At 56.5% G+C, this 15,010-nt stretch overlaps 1 protein-coding gene across 9 annotated transcripts; it reads right to left on the bottom strand.

The window, feature by feature from the left end:
- Positions 1 to 1,667: 1,667 nt before the first annotated feature.
- Positions 1,668 to 14,597, bottom strand: ABCG4 (ATP binding cassette subfamily G member 4). Of its 9 annotated transcripts, none has more exons than XM_036920013.2 (15): positions 14,168 to 14,500; positions 13,292 to 13,556; positions 9,299 to 9,416; positions 9,051 to 9,183; positions 8,870 to 8,920; positions 8,523 to 8,668; positions 7,247 to 7,370; positions 7,004 to 7,118; positions 6,669 to 6,811; positions 5,706 to 5,804; positions 5,316 to 5,484; positions 5,135 to 5,235; positions 3,838 to 3,996; positions 3,579 to 3,697; positions 1,668 to 3,432 (listed from the first exon to the last, which is right to left on the bottom strand). In XM_036920013.2, the coding sequence occupies exons 2-15, from the start codon at positions 13,527 to 13,529 to the stop codon at positions 3,207 to 3,209; spliced, it is 1,941 nt and encodes a 646-aa protein (XP_036775908.1). In that variant the 5' UTR covers positions 13,530 to 13,556; positions 14,168 to 14,500; the 3' UTR covers positions 1,668 to 3,206. The 9 variants fall into 9 exon arrangements, with proteins under 9 accessions (XP_036775908.1, XP_036775907.1, XP_036775909.1 ...); XM_036920012.2 differs by having other exon boundaries at positions 13,292 to 13,541; positions 14,168 to 14,496; XM_036920014.2 differs by lacking the exon at positions 14,168 to 14,500 and adding an exon at positions 11,550 to 11,723 and having other exon boundaries at positions 13,292 to 13,499.
- Between the last annotated feature and the right edge of the window lie 413 nt (positions 14,598 to 15,010).

Here is a 15,010-nt window from a genome sequence, read left to right as displayed (position 1 = left end):
GTCACCTGACCTCAGGACTGAGTGCCAGGGGTTGTGGAGCTGTAGCCCAGAGAACCGCCATGGTCATCTCTGCCTGCCAGCATCCTGCCGAGGCCCGGACACAGGAGGTGGCTGCGTTTAAGGAAATAACTCCTGAGTCCAGGGAGGGTGGGATTCAGGGAGAGTGGACCCATTTGGGAACACGCAGCTGGACAGAGTGCATTTATGCCCCACCTCCGCAGGTTCCCGGGAGGAAGAAATAGGTGCTCACAGTGGCAAGAGCACAATGTCTTGAGAGCTTGCTCAAGCCTCTTTGCCAAGCCTTGGTTTCCTTGTCTGTAAAAGGAGAAAATTATAATACTCATCCTAGCAGCCTCAGGGGTTGCTGGAAGACTCAAAAGAGCTTTCTTTGCAAATACGTGAGCCAGTCTGCAAATGTTCCCTGTGCCTGAAGAGCCCTCGCCGGCTCCGGAATGGCTGTGTGTCCCCATTGACTCCCAAGGGAACTTACAAATGTGTGGCTTTATAAATGTTTTACTCTTTTAGGAGTATTCACATTTTAAAAGAGAAAGTAAAGATGAAGAATCTTAAGAAAGACTACTTAAGAGTGGGATTTTGTGCCCTCTGACTTTAAAGAGCCATCCTTACTGGCATCACTCCAGGGAAAAGGTGGCACCCTGGGTGCCCCCTAAAGCTAGCTAGAATTCCAGGAGCTAAGACGCAGACTTCTTGCTCTTCCCAATCCCACCCCTAACCCCCACAAAAAACAAAGTTAGTCCGTCTCCAGACAGGCACCCAACCAGTCACAGACTGGACCCTAATCTAGCCTGAGACACTTAGCTCTGCATATGGCACAGCTAGGGTGTTCCAGACAGCTGGCAGGGGGAATGCCAGTCCCTTCCTTCAGTCCCCAAGTTTCAGGATCAAGAGAGAAGAGGTGACACATATGCTGCTTATTGGATCATCCTGCCATCAGCCTTCAAGGACTTCTGGACAATTGCTAACTCCAAATCACAGGCCACCAGACCCACCTGCAGTCCTGGTGGCTGATGGCTCAGCAGTGGTTAAGTGTGGCCCCGGTGGAGAGAGGAGAGGAAAGAAAGGGAAAAGCCAGGGTGAACTGAGCCAGGCCCGACACTCTTGTCCTAGAGTTTAGGCTCCAGGGTCTTTCCTGCTTCTCACTGCCCTTCAAAACTACTAACCACCACCCCTTCCCTATAGGCACCCCCAGGGCTCTGCGAGTCCTGAAGAGAGTCATGTGTCAGTGGAGTAAAAATGCACCCATGCAACAGACATGGCACCACCAGAACTTGACGCTGAGCAGCATCATTGGCTAATGCCATGAATGAATAGTGTGGAGGCAGAAGACCTGGTTTCCATACCTGGTTCCACCTCCAACAACTAAGGGTCCTTGGGCAAGTTACTTCACCCAAGCCTCAGTTCTCTCATCTGCAAAATGGGTTGTCATGAAGAATAATGCAGGGTGGGCACGGGACTCCCCTGAAATAATGAACATGAAGCATTTGTAGGCTGTAAGGCATGGTATAGACATTTCGTGAGATATGTACTCACTGCTTGACATATACCTAGGACCTATCATCCCCGCCACTGGCTCCATAAAGCTCACAGACTTCTTGCCAAGTGCTTTGAAGATCCCCTCACAGACCCACACACACTTACATACTGCACACTGTATAAATATAGGTTTTATTAATAATGGGTGAAACCCCACAAATACAACCCCATCCCTGTGTGATGGGGAGAATCCGAGGCAGGGTGAGGGAAGGTAGAGAGGTGTGTGCACAGGAATAAGGCGGGGAGGAACCCCAGGGGATGGGGAAATCAGGAGTGGAGTAAGCCTGGACCCACCAGGAAAGCCAGACATGCTATGGGTGTGTCTGTCCCTCTGGTGTCCGGGGCATGCTGCTCTGATGCCCAGGGGCCAGCTTGGCTGATGGGAGGCAGGTGAAGAGACACAGACAGGAGTTTGAATGAGCAGCAGGTGCTGGGGACAGGGTTGGGGTTTGTGAATGCCACTCGAAGCACAAAAGAAGGGCTATAGGGTGGCAGTGGCCAAGGCCAACTTATGCCCATGCTTGTGCTTGTGTTGGGTCCTGAACTCCAGGGAGCTAGTGTCCTGTGCCACCCCTGGCTTGGGAGGGAGGGAAGACTGGGGGGCAGACACCTGCAGATCCTGGAGACGCCCTGGGCAGCACTGGCCTCATCCTTACAGTCCGAGCGGGATCCTCAGGAGGAGGCTGGCACTGGCCTCCCCACAGCACCCACCACTGCCACCATGCCACCATCACTCTGCCTCTGAGCCATGGGGGACAGTGAGTGTGTGTAGGGCTGAGATTGCCTGGCTGCATATATGTGCCTATAACTCCAGAGCGGGGAGGGAGCACTGCAGGGCCGTGCAGCAGGGGCAGTGAGAGAGGAGGCTCGGGTCTTCTCCCACTCATCCCCCAGAATAAAGGGCATTCTCCAGCTCCAGGGGCAGGTGGGGGAGAAACACAGGCATTATCGCCGAGGTACCACCAGGCCCCACCCCCACCAACTATGATGGGGAGGGGGAGGGGCATCCCATGGCTCTGGCCCCTCCAATCCCCAGGATTGGGAGGGATACCCAGACAGAAAGCCCAGCTTCTGTCCCAGCAGATTGTCCACATCAGTCAGGGTCTCAGGGAGGGGAGAGGGGAGGAGGAGGAAGAGACTTCCAGAGTCCTTCCCTGCTCCGTTCCAGTGTCCACAGGGGTCTTCCACAGGACCCCACCAGGGCCCAGCCCTGGAACCCCAACCTTGTAACAGCCCAGTTTACAAACATTTGTGTGGTGGGGAGCCCCCAGAGGGGGCCACTTTGGTCAGTTGTTAAGTGGGGCCTGGAGAGCCTGGGCCTCCCAGGCAGACAACCGAGGAGGGTGCCAGGGCAAGGAGGGGGGCAGCCTCCTGGCGGTGTTTGCATGCAGATGTTGGAGAGAGTGGGGAGGAAGCTACAATCCGCATCAACTTGGGAAGACTCCTGGGCATGGCAGGGAGGGCTGGAGGCCCCCTCCCAAGGCCAGGGCTGGGAGCACAGTCCGCCAGCCAGTCTGTGGAGGAGCCGGGAGAGGAGGGGGTGGCTGCACCCTCTCAACCCGTGCCCAAGTCTGCAAGGTTAAAACAGTCCCCAGAGGGCTGGGGCTGGGGGCCTCCTGTTGCGGGGGCTGGACCAGGGCCAGGGCAAGGCTCTATCTCTCTGACTTGACCCGGTAACGAAGCACAAGGTATGCCAGCAGCCGGAGGGCCAGGAAGAAGATGCCCAGGACCAGGAAGTCCAGGTACAGCTTGGCGTCCTCCACGTCCAGCGCTTGGAGGATGCTGTGTGGCTCCCGAAAAGGGCAGCGCTCCTCCAAGCAGGTCAGGTCTCCGCGCTCCATGCCATAGATGGTCAGAATCACACCCTCAAAGCCATACCTAGGCAAGCAGGGGCATCAGAGAAGAAGACAGAGCCCAGGAGCACTGCCCCCCGGGCAAAGCGCCAGACCCAGCTGCCCTGCTCCTCCCTGGGGCCATGCCCGCATGGAGGCACAGGGCGGGCAGCAGGTGGTTCGGGCACTGACCTGACATAGGAAAGGTAGGAGCTCCACTGCAGGTACGCGGGGATGGTCTTGAAGCTGACAAAGAAACCCGAGAACAAGAGGACAGGGATGGCGGTAACTGGGCCCACAAAGGTGGCTACCTGGAGGCGAGGGAGGGCGGCAGGCCATCACCGGGGTGCCGGAGGATTTCCCACAGATCCATCCCCTTCCTTCTGCTAGCCCCTGCTTCCTTCCACCAGACCCCACCCCTCTGGGGGTCCCCACCTGCCAGCTCTCCCACCTGTAGGGAGTTGGAGGCAGCTCCAATCAGCAGCCCCAAAGACTGGGCCACCAAGGCCGTGGCGGTGGCCAGAGCTGAGAAGAGCAGGAAGCGGCTGGTCTCAGCTGGCTGGCCTGTCATCCAGTACACGATGCTGCAGTACACCATCGGGCACACCACCTGGGGGCCGGGCACAGGGCTGGGCTGCGGACTGCCAGCCAGGGGTCCCGGGGCCCACCCTCCTCTGCGCCCGGGCAGGAGCCTCTAGAGCAGTTGCTCCTAGAGTGTGTGTGCCTAGTCGTGCCTGCACACTCTCGTTCGTGCTGTCCCCCCAGGTTGACACGTGTCCCCTTCCTGCCTGGCTACTTGAACCTCATGCATCCTCTAGCCTGTCCTCGTCCATTAGGCCCTCTCTGACTAGTTCAGGCATGGTGACTTCTCCATCCTCTGAGCTCCTAACGTCCTTCCCACCTGGACCAGCTTATTCCTTGCATATTTATTCATCAGCTCTAGTATGAGATTACTCCACTCCTCTCTGAGTTCTCAGCTCCTGGAGGGCCCGAGCCAGCCTACCGCACAGCATCATGCAGGTTGTTTCCTGCACAAGGGCACCCAACCACGAGGCAACCGGAAACCGAGATCCAGCTGTGCTCTTCTCCCTAAGCCAGCACTGGGCGCCGTGCAGCGCCACCCCAAGGAGGCAGTGCCTTTTTTGATTTGCATAAAGGTACCCTGTGGATTGGTGGTGTCCCAGTGCTTGGAACACAGTGGTGGTGGCAATAACAACCAAAACCAGCTAACATTTATTGGCCCGTGAGGGCCCAATTGCCAAACACTAGTCTAAGTACTTTACATGTATTAACTCATTCAATTCTCACAAATAGTCCAGAGGTAGATCCTATCATCACTCCCTTTCATAGATGGGGACACTGAAGCAAAGAGAGGTTAGGCGACTTGCCCAATGTCTAGCAGCTGAAAGTAGCAGTAAGGCTCCAAAACCTGCGTTATCTTCTACTGCCTTGAGTAAGATTGACAGAGTCACGTGTAGGGTTATTATTTTCATCGTTTTCTGTTTGTTGTCAGTTGCTCCCTGATGACATAAGTTTGTAAGTTCCACAAGGTCAAGCCCATACCCATCTGGTTCATCCACTGATCCCAGCACCTGGCACAGAGCCTGGTGCAGTAGGTATTCAACAACTATTTGCTGAGTGAGTAGAAGGAAAGGATGGCAGGTGACAAAGTTGAGAGAGTCAGGCAAGCAAGGAAGGAGGGAGCAAGACGGGAGGGGGGCAGGGGGCAGGGGGGAGGAGAAGCCTACCTGAAAGGGCACATCGGCCATGGTCTTGGCCAGGTAGTAAGCTTTGAGGCTGTACCAGTAGTTGAGATGCTCCCTCATGAAGACTGCCATCTCTAAGGGGACTGAGGACACAAGGGCTTAGGTACAACTGTCCAATGCCCGGAGACCTCCCACACCCCACGTCCCAGGCAGCTCAGCTCACAGGTGAGCACAGTAGGCATAAGGGCGGCAAACATGAGGAAGAGCATGGAGAAGAAGAGGCAGCCAGTGTTGTTGAAGACCTTGCTGGCATCGTCACCGATGTGCAGGTAGAGGAGACCAATGAGCACCCCAATCACCACGTGGGACACGAACCGCAGGTGGGTGAGGACCTGTGGGAGGGGCCATCACGAGGAGAGGGGATGGGCCGCAGAGCAGGGATGGGCAGGCCACACCGGGGGAGGAGCTCAGAGCTGCCCTCAGACACACAGGCCCACAGATGCACTGGGGTGCAGCTGGGGGAGGCACCCCATTCCCAACCCAGCTGCTGGGATCCTATGCCCCCAAAATCCAGGCCTGTGTCAGCCTCCTCGCCCCCAACTTGATGCCTCACCATGTCCCTGAGGATGGACAAGAAGGTCCTCTTGAAGAGGATGCAGAACTGTGTGAGGGTGCTGGTGGCAAAGGTGTGGCTCTCAATGGGATCCACTTCCTGGGGAGAGGAAATCGGATCAGGTGAGCCTACCCCACCCACCATGCACACCCAGCTTGGTGAATGGGAAAACCCCAGGGTAGGGACCCTCTGGGTTTATGCAGGAGAAATTCTCCACCACAGAGCTGTACACCTGGAAGCTGGCCTTAGGAGCAAGAATGAGAGATTGAGCGAGAGACCCAAAGAGGCGTAAAAACTTGGGAGGCAGGAGACAGGAAGAGAGTCAAGGAGAACAGTGGGGGCTGCTAATAGAAGAGCCACTTCTCTTCTCATTAGGGACAAACATTAACCCTATGGGTATAATACGTTTATGCCACCAGTTTCACAAGAATATTATTTAATGACAACAACTAGCCCTTCTGGTTTTCAAGGGTCATAGTATCTCATCTAAGGAAGAAACCAGCCCTGAAGGAGCAACAGCTGTACCCGCTATAGTGCAAAGAGCGTCATGCGATGATCTAATTAGTCCTCCCAATAACCCGGAGGGAACTGTCACCTCCAGGTTAGAGAGGACAGTAAGCCACACTGGCCACGAGGCCAGAGGCAGCGTTGGTCTTGCTTACCAGCTGGCATTGCAACGGCTTGGGGACAACGCACTGCGGGTGCTTAGTAGGAATTTGTGGAACGAATAAATGAACAGGGAAGCTGAAGCTCAAAGAGGTTAAGTGACGTGTCCAAGGTCACCCAGCTATTACTAGTGTGTCTAATAGTTAGTAGTAGGTCTACTCCCAGGCCTGGGATCTTCCTAGTACCTAATGGTTATGATGCCTCTAGGAGACAGCCTCTGCGGCAGGGCCATCGCCAGTGGCCCCATATCCCCCCCGGCTCCACTCGGCACTCTCTGCCCCCTCCACCCCTACTCACCGGAGGGCAAGGGGGGCAGGGGGCGGGGACCTCGTTCTTCTCCGGGCTGCTTTTCTTGTCAGCCGTGGCACACAGCCCATTCTGCACAGCCCTGAACAGCACGGGATTCAGGTCTCCGTACTCTCCGGAGGCCACCTCGATGACTGGGGACACACAGGGAGTGCTCAGCCAAGATCTATCCTTGGTTCCCAAAGGCGAGCCAGCCCCTCCTTGGGTGTATGGGGAAGGCAGGTCCCAGGGAGACCTCTGCTCCCAGGAGGCCCAAGTGCATGACCCAAGCCCCCAGTCTGGGCCCACCTCCAGACCCCAGCCCCTGCCAACAGGCCTCCACTCACTGAAGTCAGCCGGGTTGTGGTAGGTGGGGCAGTGCAAGCTGAGCCCCTTCAGATAGGGGATCAGGTTGGTGACCATGCCTTTGAAGATGCACTGACCCTGACTCAGGATGTAGAGCTGAGGCGGAAAGAGCAGGGTGAGGTGAACACCTCCAGAGGACCAGGCAGGCCCGACCAGCATCTCTCCTGACCCCCTTCCCTCTCCCCGCTGCAGGCCAGTCCTCTCTGATGCCCAGAGACACTCACCTTGTCAAACATCTCAAAGAGCTTGGCACTGGGCTGGTGGATGGTGCAGATGATGGTTCGGCCCCCCTGGGCCAGGGACTTCATGAGGGACACCACTTGGAAACAGGAGGCGCTATCGAGACCACTGTGCAGAGAGAGGCCACCGCCGTGCGCAGTGAGGTGGGCAGAGCCAAGAGAAGGGAGTATTTGGGGAAGGGGCAGCTGCTATGGAGGGCACGGGGCTGGCAGGAAGGGGGTCACTCTGGGCACCCCTAACTCCTACACACACTATGCAATTCAGGACTTTGGAGGTACCAAGAAGCCCAGAGTGCTGTTGAGTTTAACAAGCATGTATTGAGCACCTGTTGAATGCCGGGCACTGATATTACAATGATGAATAAATAAGATAAATAAGACACAAACTCTGGTCTGGAGGGCGGGAGAGATAAGAGCACAGATCACTTGGGATACTGCAGAACATGTAGTAGAAGCATGGGGTGAAAAAGTAGGGGAGCATTCAGCTCTGCTGAAAAAGGGTGTTGGAATGTCGTCAGAGAAGCTTCTGGAGGGAATCTGGAAGAAGAAAGAGCTAAGCCCCGTAAAGGTGGAAGGGCAGGCACAGCGGCGAAGGGCACTCTGGGTAGAAGACACAGCATGTGCAAAGCTTCGAGGCATGAAACACCCGGCTCGACAAGGGAATTCTAAGCAATTCAATATTATTAGAGCATAAATTACAGGACAGCATGAAGCAAGATGTGAGGCTAGAGAAGTAGGTTCAGACCAGGACCTTGGAAGTCCTCTGACTTTACTCTGAGGGCAAATGGGAATCATTGCATGTTTTCCAGCAGAGGAGTGAGTATTGCCAGACCTGCCTTTCAGAAGGGCTGCAGGAGGAAGGACTGGGGAGAGACCGAAGATGAGGAGATAAGAATCTGTTGCTGAAATGCAGGCGAGAGCTGATGATGTCCTGAACTTAAGCACTGCTTCTAGGGACGGGGGTAGGGCGAACCTGAGAGTGGGAAAGGGGCGTAGAATCAGCGGGACCTGGTGACTGATGGGCTGTGGCGGAGAGCGGAGGGAGCAGTGGAGGAGGACCTGGGGGTTTCTGCGTGACTGAAGGACGGAGCTGCCATGGCAACAGGATGGGAAGGGAGCAGGGTGAGGAGTAAGCCCTTATCTCGGCCCCAGAGGCTGCAGACACGGGCCCTGGTCTCCAGCAGGAAGAGGTACCACCTCCATCTCTGGCTCAGGGCTGATGGGAGGGGGCATCCTGGTGGAAGGGGAAGGGGAGAACTACCTGGTGGGCTCATCAAAGAACATGACAGGCGGGTTGTTGACCAGCTCCAGGGCGATGGCCAGGCGCTTCCTCTGCCCACCGGAGAGCAGGGCTGTCCTCGTGTGGGAGCAGGACATCAGGCCCAGTGCAGTCAGGATCTCCGTCACCTGGCCCAGCCCCACCCACCCCAGGTCAGTTTCAGAGTCCCTGCGGCCCCCCAGGCACCACTCTAATTTAAATAAGCATTTCCCCTGAGTCCATTGTCCCAGCTTTGGCCCCCCTCTCTCCCGTCCCCCAGCTTGGGGCCCTAGAACTTGTAGCTGCCCAAAAGGGTCACTCTTTCCTTCCCCTCCCACTTCCCCACTCACCAGCTCCTTCTTCACCTCCTGCTTCTCACTCAGCTTCAGGTTAGCAGAGACCTGAGGCCCAGAGAGTAGGTGGGTCAGCTGTGTGGGACGGGCCCACTGCCCAGACCCCTTACAATGCGGAGGGTGCGGACAGCAGACAGAAGGGGGTGCAGGGTGGAGGAGAAGGCCGTCCAACCCTCACCATCATGGCTTCCAACACCGTGAGGTGGGGCAGCAGCATGTCGTCCTGCATGATGTAACAGGACATCTTGCGGAAGGTCCTCAGTTCCCGGGGCCTCCCGTTCACCAGGATCTGCCCCTTCATTCCAGACTCCCTGCAGGAACATTGGTTATGGATGAGGTCCAAGGCCACTTCAGAACACCTTCTGTGCTCCCCAGGGCATCCTCCTTCCGGGGCCCTGCCCCCAGGCAGCCCCAGCCACGTCCTACCTGTATCCTGCCAAGAGGTTCATGAATGTGGACTTGCCAGCTCCGGAGGGGCCCATGATGCCAATCAGCTCCCGGCGGCAGAACCTACCGGACAGGCACTTGAGGAGGGTCTTATAACCTGCAGGGAGGAAGGGAGGACCTTTGCATCAGGGCTACAGTGAAGAGAGGCCCCCCAAACTCTTAGGAGCAACCATGGCTATCAGTAAAAACAGCAGTCCCCACTTAGCATGAATTGGTTAGAATGAAGAACTGCCCTCAGGGCCCCGTCAGTAAACCGTACCCTCTCAGCCTGTTCCCCTCAAAATTACCACTACTAATGTCAAAGTACCAGAGGCAACAGTACCCTTCTGAAGGTCACGGGGAAAACATCACGTCTCATGGATGAGCATGGAGAGGGGTCAAGGTCATAGAAGCCCCTACTCCTCTTCTAGAAACAGAGAGCCACTCTCTCCCCACCTCCAGGAAGACACTCCCTATGATCAGCCTGAACGCCCCGTGTTCCCTGACGCCAGTGTGTCTGCTGATGGATGTGCCTGCCCGGAGACCCCTCCCCCAGCTTCTTAGTCAGTGAGCTCCTTGGGGGCAGGGTCTGTGTCTTACTCATCCTGTAACCCCAGCAGACTGTGTGGCACATACTAGATGCTTAATAAGGGTTTGTTCTGTGACTGTGGGTTCTCATAACTTTTGCCTCATTCTGAAAAAGCCTTTATCTTTGTGCTCTCTCTGCCCACCAGGCTTGTCGCTGCATCCCCTAACATGGCCTGGTAAAATTTCACCTTTCATTCACTTATTGGAAGGCAGCATATGCATTAAGAGCACCTGTTGGAGTCAGGTGGCTCTCAGTTCAAATTCTCAACTCAACACTTACCAGCTGTGTGACCTCAGGCAAGTTGCTTAACCTCTCTGAGCTCCAGGTCCCTCATCTGTAAAATGAGGATGATAGTACCTATCTCATAGGGTTGTTATAAAGAGTCAATGAGATAATATATGTAAAGCATATGACACAGTGCTTGGCACATGGAGTGCAAGTTAAAAGCGATATTTTATTATTACATCCATTTGACAAATGTTTATTGATATCTACTACACTCCAAGCTCTGTATCAGACACTGAACAACAAAATGAAGGGGACGCAGTTCCTGCACTCAAAAAGATCAGTCTAGGTAAAAAAAAGATGAAAAACATCTATGGATCTGAAAAAAAAGATAAAACAAGGGTTATACCAAGTACAGATAATGTGCATGAGAATGCAGAAAATGGAATTGATGAAGATGGAGGGCTGAGGGGAAAGTCAGAAATGGCTTCATGGAAGAGGTGGCATTTGAGCTAAGTCTTGAAGGATGAGCAGCATTCCGAAATGGAAAAGGAAGGCAGAGGCTCTCCAGGCTTAGGGAGGAAAAACTCTGCTATATAAAAGTGTTTATTATGTAATAAAATCCAGGGAGCAGAGGGCAGAGGCCACAGGGGTCAGCTGGCGAGACAAGGCGGTGGAGAAGACAGGTGGAGCCCAGGGAGGCAGGCCTTGCCTGCTGTGCTTCAGATTTGCCTCAGGAGGCGGAAACACCAGTGCCTCTCCGGTCCTTTGCTCACTTGCACTGCCTCCGGCCCCCACAGAGCCCCGTTCCCTCTCCACTCTACCTCTGCAGCAGTTGAGTGAAGAGATGTGATCTTTCTCCCTCCCTCCATGGCACCCAGCTGTCCCACTGGACCCTTCCGGTCAGAGGGGGGATCAGCTGCTGTCCACTGTGGGGTCCTGATTACACCAGCTGCCTGGATGCTGCTTTACAGTTTACTAACCCACTGTCTGAGCTGCCGCTGTAGCAACATGGATGGGGCACCTGGGGCCCAGGGATATCCAGTGACTCACCCAAGGTCACACAGCAAGTTCTTTACCGGGAGAGGGGATGTCATGGGTTCCAACCTCTGCCTCAGTCATCATCAGAAAGACATGCGGTTGTCACTCCAGCATATGCCTTTCACAGCCACTCACAGGAAGTGATGTCTCTTGCAGTGGAAGAACGGCCAATGATGAACTTTGCCCCCACGTAGTCACAGCCAAGCGCTGGATTGAACACTGATGCCTAACAAACATCATCTTACACTTGCCTTTCACAGAGCATTCTCACACACAGCCATCTCAGCTGAGCTTCACAGCAAGCCTGTGTCGTAGGCATTCTTATCATGCCTGCTTACAGGTGAGGGAAGCCAGGCGAGAGAGGGTAAGCAGCCTGCCCAAGGTCACGCAGCTTACAAGTGGCTAGGAGCCCTCGCCTTTGGACTCCTGCTGTACCACAGCTGCTCAGCATGGAGGGGCTGCCAGGCCTTCCGAATGGAGACACACCAGAGTTCTAGTCCTGCCTCAGTCAGTAGCGCTCTTTGCAATTTGGTCAAGTCACTTAATCTCTCAGGGCCTCTGTTTACTCATCTATAAAATAAGAACAGTAATATCTCTTACCAAGGACACAATAGGGCTATTGTGAATATTAAGTGAGATGATTAATAATAATCGGAAAGTATTTTGAAAAACAAGCAATGTCACACATAACTAGGGGAGACTGGTAACAAATCCTTCCCTGGGAAAGGCAGAAATCTGCCACTCTCCACGCCCGTTGCTCTTTTTCCTCCATGCCTACCTCTACTTGCTTTCTGTCCTCGAGAGGAGAGGAGAGAGATTCAAGCGAAAGAGAAGTCAGAGAGAGGAAGACAGAGGGCAGAGAAAGAAAGGGGCAAGGGTCGAGGAGACAGCAAAGTGGACAGCAGAGCAGAATGGGGGTGGCAAGGTCAAAGGAGGGAAAGACCTGGTCAGGGGTGCCAATCTGTGGCTGCTGGGTTGAAGCATCTAGAACGCTGGCCCATCCAGCCGCATTTCTTTATCTTCATTTCTCCTTAAAAGTGTGAGGAAATGAGGGGCCTAAGGAAATAACAGCTATCTCCTCATTTTGCCCAGATCTGGTCTCAGGGCCGAGAGGCTGCTAAGGGATAGGGTACTGGGTAGGAAGCCCAGATGCCTCGGTTTCCACTGGCTCAAGCCCTGTGACCTTTCAGGGCCCATGTGATAAGGGCGGGGAAGGCAGAGCCAGCTCACGCTTAGCCTTGCTCTGAAGCATCCCAAACGTATTTCTTAAACCTCAGAGAACAATGTCCCCAGCTCCACCCTGACCCACACCCAAGCTCCGGAAAATAACACAGCTTCTCTATTCCCAGCTCATGCTGCTAAGGGCTGGGGCCCAGGGGTGGGGGGACTGGGGGACAGGCAGGAGGGCGGAGTGAGATATCAAGGAATGCAGGGCATGGTGGTCAGGGTTCAAGGGAACTCAGAGCCCCAGACCTCAGCCACCTGTCCTTATGGGGGAGAAAAGAGAAGGAGATAAGAATGTTGTAAATGTTGTACCAGAGAAGTTAAGAGAGAAAAGAACAATGAAAAACCTGGCTTCTGGTCCCAGCTCTGCCACTTATTAGCTGTGCGACATTGGTCAAGTTATTCAACTTCCCTGGGCCTTGATTTCCTTACTAGTAACACTGGGATGTCATCTCTCCTGCCAAGCCTTCACCCTCCCTGCCTGGGAGGACTTCAACAAGAATGAAGGAAGATGATAGAAAGGAGCACAGCTTTTCAGATTTGCTGCCATCTGACATATAAGGTTGCTGCTCCAAGGTGGGTCCCTACACCCAGGCCCTCGTTTTCTCCAATCTGCCCTCGAAGGCTAGAATTCTACCTAAAAGTAAAGAAGGACAACTAACTCCTTAAGGACCAGACGGCATAGAAGAGGAGAGCTTCAATAAGCAACTGAACCCAGGGTCCCACAGCGCTCACAGGTGTCGGGGGAGGGCAGCCCTGGCACCTGAACTGTGCCCACAGTGAGGGAGGGGCTGAGATTTTAGTGTTCCCACAGGGCCCACTGGTGCAGGACTTGCAGCACAGGACAGCCAGGCCTCATGCTCCCAAAAAGGCTCATTAGGGGCCCGCAGCTCCCCACCAGGTTGCTCTCTTACCCCGTTTGCGCCAGCAGGGCCCCTCCCGCACTGAATAGGACAGCTCCACAAACTCGATGTCCACAGCCGAGCGCTTGGGTAGGTGGGAGAAGCGCTGGGCTTCAGTGATGTGGTTCTCCACCTTCTTCAGGTGCGTGGTCAGCATAGGGGGCTCCGCCCCGTCCTCCAGCGACACGGCCATGGCCACAGCCCCAGGTCCTAATCCACAGCCCACTGCCTCCAGCGCCTTCTCCGCCATCACGCCGCCGGCCTGCAGGAGAAGGGCCTGCTCGGTTGGGTCAGACCCCCAGGCCCCTTGCTTTATTTAATGCTGCCCCTGCCCCCACTCTCCGCTTTCCTCTCAGGGCAGATCGGCTAGTGGAAGCACCCCACTTGCCACCCGTCAGAGCACTTGCCCTCCCTCGCCCCCCACTCCCGGCGCAGTAACGCTCAGTTCTGACCTCTCCTCGGTCCCGGGCATCCCCAGCCCCAGCCTGGCCCCAGCCCGGCCCCTCCACATCCTCACCCGCTCCCTCCCCACCGCGGCGGCTCTAATCTCCTTACCCCGCAGGCCAGCAGCCCCTGGGGACGGGACAGTTTGGGGGCCAGGAGGAAGGGAGGGGCGGCCGGCGGAGGCTGCCCGCTGGGAGGTGAGGGTAGCAGGGTGAGAGCAGGGGTGCCAGGGGCGCGCGGAGGAAGAGGAGGCTCCGGCCCTGCCGCCGCGTCCCCTCCCCAGCGCCGGCGCGGTGCCCTGGCCCACCCCTCCCGCCGTTGCCCCCGGGCCCGCGCGCCCTGCGCTCTCCGCAAAGACGGGCGCACCGCCCGGACTCAGGACCCCCGCCCCCACCCCAGCCCCGCGGCGGCCTCCCCACCCCCACCTCCCGCCTGCCCAGTCACCTTGGCGCGCGCCCGGGCCGCTGCGCGGCCGAGACGCTGAGCGTTGCCGTTGGCCGGGACGGAGACTCCGGGCCCTCCCTGCCTGCCTCCGGATGCGCACCCGTGTCCCGGCTCCCGTCCCGGAGGCCCGGGCCGGGGCGGGGCCGGGGCTGGGCAGGCGACAGGGGAGGGCCCGGGCCGCAGGTCGGAGGAGAGATGACAAGGTTGGGAGGCGCGGCTGGGGCGCGCCCCGACTCGGCTCGGCTGCGCACACCCGGTTCCCAGAACCCCGTCCTCGGCGCTGGGTCCTCCCGAGCCCGCCGGGCGACTGCGCCCTCCTGCGGGCTACTGCCCACCGTCCCGCTGTTCTTAAAGGGCCCGCGCCGCCCCGCAGCGCGCGTGGAGCGAGGATGGCGAAGGGGTGAGTGGCGCCGGCGACGCGGGGGCCTGCCCTGTCGCAGCTGTGGACACAGGACTAGTCGGGGGGGCGGCGAAAGGCCTACTTAGAGACAGAGTGGAACGGAGAACTGAACTCAGTGGGGACAGGTCGCTGGATGACAGACTGGACAGGAGTGGTGGTGGCGGAGGGGGAGGTTGGGGTGCAGATTTCATCGCTCTCAAGGAATAGTGAAGCTGTCGGCCTGTCTGCACCGCCCACCGCCCACCGCCCCTTAATTCCCCGCAGTTCTGGCCCTGGAGCTCCTGGATTCCCCCAGGGAATCTCCAAACTAGGTAAAAAGCCTGAGTCTTGCGACATCCTCCCCAACCCTGCCCCTTACTTTCCCCCCCAAGGGTGAGACGAGGAAGGAAGGGACAGAGAGCGGCTGCTGTGGGAGAGCCTGCAGGCAGCGCCAAAGTTAAGCT

Source organism: Manis pentadactyla, chromosome 13, assembly GCF_030020395.1.
Source record: "Manis pentadactyla isolate mManPen7 chromosome 13, mManPen7.hap1, whole genome shotgun sequence".
In the NCBI taxonomy this organism is placed as follows: Eukaryota; Metazoa; Chordata; class Mammalia; order Pholidota; family Manidae; genus Manis; species Manis pentadactyla.
The sequence above is the reverse complement of the archived record's forward strand: the minus strand, read 5'-3'. Positions and strand labels throughout refer to the sequence as shown.

Excerpts from the sequence above, each read along its gene's own strand:
- ABCG4 (XM_036920013.2), bottom strand. The coding sequence starts at position 13,529 with ATGGCGGAGAAGGCGCTGGAGGCAGTGGGCTGTGGATTAGGACCTGGG. Across the intron at positions 9,184-9,298 it reads AACCTCTTGGCAGGATACAG|GGAGTCTGGAATGAAGGGGC; the intron begins GTAGGACGTGGC and ends ATGTTCCTGCAG. Across the intron at positions 5,485-5,705 it reads TGTCCATCCTCAGGGACATG|GTCCTCACCCACCTGCGGTT; the intron begins GTGAGGCATCAA and ends CCCCTCCCACAG.